At 38.2% G+C, this 4,003-nt stretch overlaps 1 protein-coding gene across 1 annotated transcript; it reads right to left on the bottom strand.

The window, feature by feature from the left end:
- Window positions 1-2,335: 2,335 nt before the first annotated feature.
- On the bottom strand, window positions 2,336-3,639 carry LOC106605177 (uncharacterized). The gene is made up of 3 exons (XM_014200559.2): window positions 3,532-3,639; window positions 3,399-3,457; window positions 2,336-3,299 (listed from the first exon to the last, which is right to left on the bottom strand). The coding sequence occupies exons 1-3, from the start codon at window positions 3,627-3,629 to the stop codon at window positions 2,740-2,742; spliced, it is 717 nt and encodes a 238-aa protein (XP_014056034.1). The 5' UTR covers window positions 3,630-3,639; the 3' UTR covers window positions 2,336-2,739.
- Window positions 3,640-4,003: the final 364 nt, after the last annotated feature.

Below are 4,003 nucleotides of genomic sequence, written 5' to 3'. Positions count from 1 at the left end.
AGAAAGTGGCAAAATTTGATTTTGGAGTGTCATGTCCCTTTAACATGTTGTAAACTGCCTATGCAGTGAATCCAAACATCTTGAAATCCCATAAGATATTTCTGAAGAACTCTGTAAAGCAAATTAATGTATGCCTTTGTTGAAATGTTAAAATTCAGAAAACAAACCTTGAGCCTTTGAAAGATCAAGTCTACTTGGTGAAATTAACATCACAATCCTGTTGGTAAAGCAAGAGACTGAGATTATGGTATTTGCCAAGGGTAATATGTTTGATTCACAGTACTGGTTGGACAGCAGTGCAATCCAATATGATACCAGCTTGCTTGCACCAATAGATGGCACTATGGTAGCATCAAGCATTCTGAGTGAGATCAGTAAGGTTGGACACATTTGACAGTAGATCATGTGAGTCCTACAGCAAATACATTTGAGGTTAATGAAGTGTAGGCAGAGAGGAAGAGGCTAAGAGAGAGGATGTACTCTGCTCAAATTCTGCCCACATTAAGCAGATCATTAATTATTAAGCAAGTGAAGAGTTTTTGTATGGGGGGCAATGAGAGTTGAATTTAGTCAAGATAAAAATATTGCTATTTTGATACGTGTCACTTATTTGATCTAATATAAGTTTTGTACTGCTTGGCTTGTTACGAGTGTACAGATATAACTGTGATGCACATGATATCCTGGCAACTTTGGGGACAATAAGTAGACCAGAGCCAGCTGTTCCCTCGCTCATGTGAGCATGCCAGATATAGAGTACCACAGTATGAGTCATAATACTCATAAAAACTAGCGGTCAAATAGGGAAATGGTTCCAATCATTTTTCCAACATAAATTTTTCCCATAGTGGATTTTAGAAACACTTAAAATAAAAGCTGTGTTTCGTGTAGGCTTACCCTGGCCGTGACATTTTGATAACCATGTAAATCTCTCTAGGTTTAGGACAAGGTGACTTTTAGCAATGTATTCACCTGCGTTTATCCCCTAAAAAGAAAATGCTAATTAGCTGCTAATACGGCTATCGGAAAGAACTACAAATGCAATGATGATTTACACAAGACTGCCAAATCGAGGAAAAGTTAAGAATCTCTGGATTAACTATCTAATCAGTGGTGGAAAAAGTACCCAGGTGCCATACTTGAGTAAAAGTAAAGATACCTTAATAGAAAATGACTCAAGTAAAAGTCACCCAGTAAAATACTACTTGAGTAAAAGTCAAAGTATTTGGTTTTAAATATACTTGTGTCAAAAGTAAATGTAATTGCTTAAATATACTTAATAAGTATCAAAAGTAAAAGTATAAATAAGTTCAAATTCCTTATATTAAGCAAACCAGACACCACAGTTTTAGAATTTTCTTAAATTTATGGATAGCCAGGGGCACTCTAACACACTTCAACACAATTTACAAATGAAGCATATGTGCATAGTGAGTCTACCAGATTAGAGGAAGTGCATGAATTGGACCATTTTCCAGTCCTGCTAAGCATTCAAAATCTAATGAGTACTTTTGGGTGTCAGGGAAAATGTATGGAGTAAAAAGTACATTATTTTCTTCAGGAATGTAATGAAATCAAATAAGTTGTCAAAAATGTAAATAAAGTACAGATTCCCCAAAACACCAAAACTTTAGTACTTTATGGTTTTAACTAAATATAGTAGTAGTAAATAGGCTACATTTCTTTAAATGGACAATTCTATGAACTGTCTTGTGCAAGTTTTAAATTGACACAATAGCTGTTAGCAAAGATGTCAGCTAGAGATGACGTGCATGAGCTTGCAGGGATTTGTAGTTTTGCATGATGTCTACTTAGATGCGAATTAGCATTGTCGAATAAGTAAATAGAGACGAATATATTGTTAAAAGTCACCTTGTCCGAGAGAGATATACATGGGTATTATGCCACCTCCACTGTGGGGCTCTAATATGGAGAAACTGTAAGCTCACAGAGGAAAGCATGCTCCCCCGAGAGAGGGAACACCCACTTAGAGGAATATTTTATTTTTAAACAGCTTGAGTGAACCATCTTAATTTAGCCACCATCTTTGGTGTAGGTATTTAGATTGGATACAACCTCTGGTTGAGTGTCTATTGGTTTACAGGGACACAATCACTTAAGGTGATCAAAAGTTGGTCAACAAGCAAACTGAACAATTTATCACAAGGACATCTTATTTCTGTTCAAAGTGTATATTTTAAACTACACTTCTGGTGCGTCACTTACTGCTGGATAACTTGCCTTAAACCAAAATTCTATAAATGTAGCAAATTGTTAGTCTTTACTTGGTCTATCAGTTGATTTGTTCCTAGTAATAAAAAAAAACTCATCTCAGAACATAATGGACATTTTATTTGAAGGATAAAACACTAGACAGTGGGTGAAGAGCCATAACCAAATAGTGATTCAGAACAGTGATATCATGGATAAGTAAATGTACTGGAATACAAACACAGCTTACATGTTTTGCCCTTAAAAAGTACATAAGATCACCGATTTGCTCACCAATGAGCCAAATTGTTGGCTCCTCAGACAAAGGTAGTTCGCAAAGGAAAGTTTGTCCGTTAGGATCTTAACCAACCGGATCCCATTTTTTTTTCTGACACTTCATCAAACTGCTTCATATTTCAGTTCTTTGATCACGAATAGACAGCACCATGGCTTGGGAACAGAATTTTCTTAGGTCGGGGGCTGATAAGTCCACTCTGGGATGGTGGAGCAGATTTAGAGGAAAAGCCTCTACTGTGGCCAGGACCACAGGATACTTTTTCCATAGGGTACAGCACCTCTGCTCTGGGGTCGTGAAACGACACTCTGGGCTGTTCTACGTCTGCTGGCGACAGGCTGAACTACAACAGGATTATAGTAGCCTCGATTGTCCACGTTCTCTGAGTACGCAAACTGACTAGGGGCTACCATTACATTTGGTCGAGGCACAGAATTCTTGACCTGTTCAAAGTTGGGCTTGTAGCTGCTAACAAATTGTCCCCTGGGAGTGTAGACAGAATGGCTGACAGAGGAGTCAGCCAAACTGGGATCAGAACCGTGATGGTTTAGTGTAGACGGTTTGGGTTGAAAGCCTCTGGGGAAGACTTGTCCATAGGCCCAGTCACTTGGATATCCATCCCCTTGAATTTTACCGTTGTGTGGAAGGATAGGCTCAAACTCAGCCTCTTTGGGGCCATAATTATTTTCATAGTGGGTTATGATGGGATCAAAACTTCTATGGCGTGTTGGTCGAAAATGGTAAGGGACAAACTGGGTCCTAGGGAGGTCCAAACCCAGGGCAGCTGCTCGGGCTAAAGTGAAAAGTCAGCAACAAAACAGAAATGTTAGTGTACATATCTTAAGCCAAAATATGGCATTAAGCAACAACATTTAGGACACACACAGAGTACCTCTTGCTGTGTTGGCACACCAGGAACCTCCAGCAAAGACAGAGCTAATCAAAAAGACACTGCAAGAGAAAGAAATTCAATACAAATACAAGATCTAATAAGATAAACATTTTTAAAGAGCCACAAGTTTTACCTTAGATATATGGGCAGAGCTCGATGCATTGTTTCAGTGGTATGGACACAAGCTACCTGATGACCAAATGATTCAAGTACCTTGCAAACTCTTGACATATGTAGCCACTCTGAGCCTCAACCCTTGCCTGTCTTGATTAACTAATTACGGACAGCTGGTTGTCATGGAAACCAAACCCAAACATTTAATTTACTCAACCATTAGGCAAATTGCTTCATTACACCAGCTGATTAGATAGAAATGTCTGCTCAGTGGCAGTATTGTGGTGGTTTAACCCATCAATATTAAACAATGTTCTATATATGGGGTTTAACCGTCCATTTTTGTTGCATGCAAGTAAACTCTAAAGCATGGATTGAATAGGTCTTTTGAATGTGGAAGATTACAATCTTTAGGTAGATGGGAAAAAAATGATAAAAATAATCAGATAAAAATGATCATTATTACAGACTATGGCTGTGTTTACACAGGC

This window comes from Salmo salar, chromosome ssa05 (genome assembly GCF_905237065.1).
Source record: "Salmo salar chromosome ssa05, Ssal_v3.1, whole genome shotgun sequence".
NCBI lineage: Eukaryota > Metazoa > Chordata > Actinopteri > Salmoniformes > Salmonidae > Salmo > Salmo salar.
Note: the sequence above shows the minus strand (reverse complement) of the source record. Positions and strands in the feature narration are given on the sequence as shown.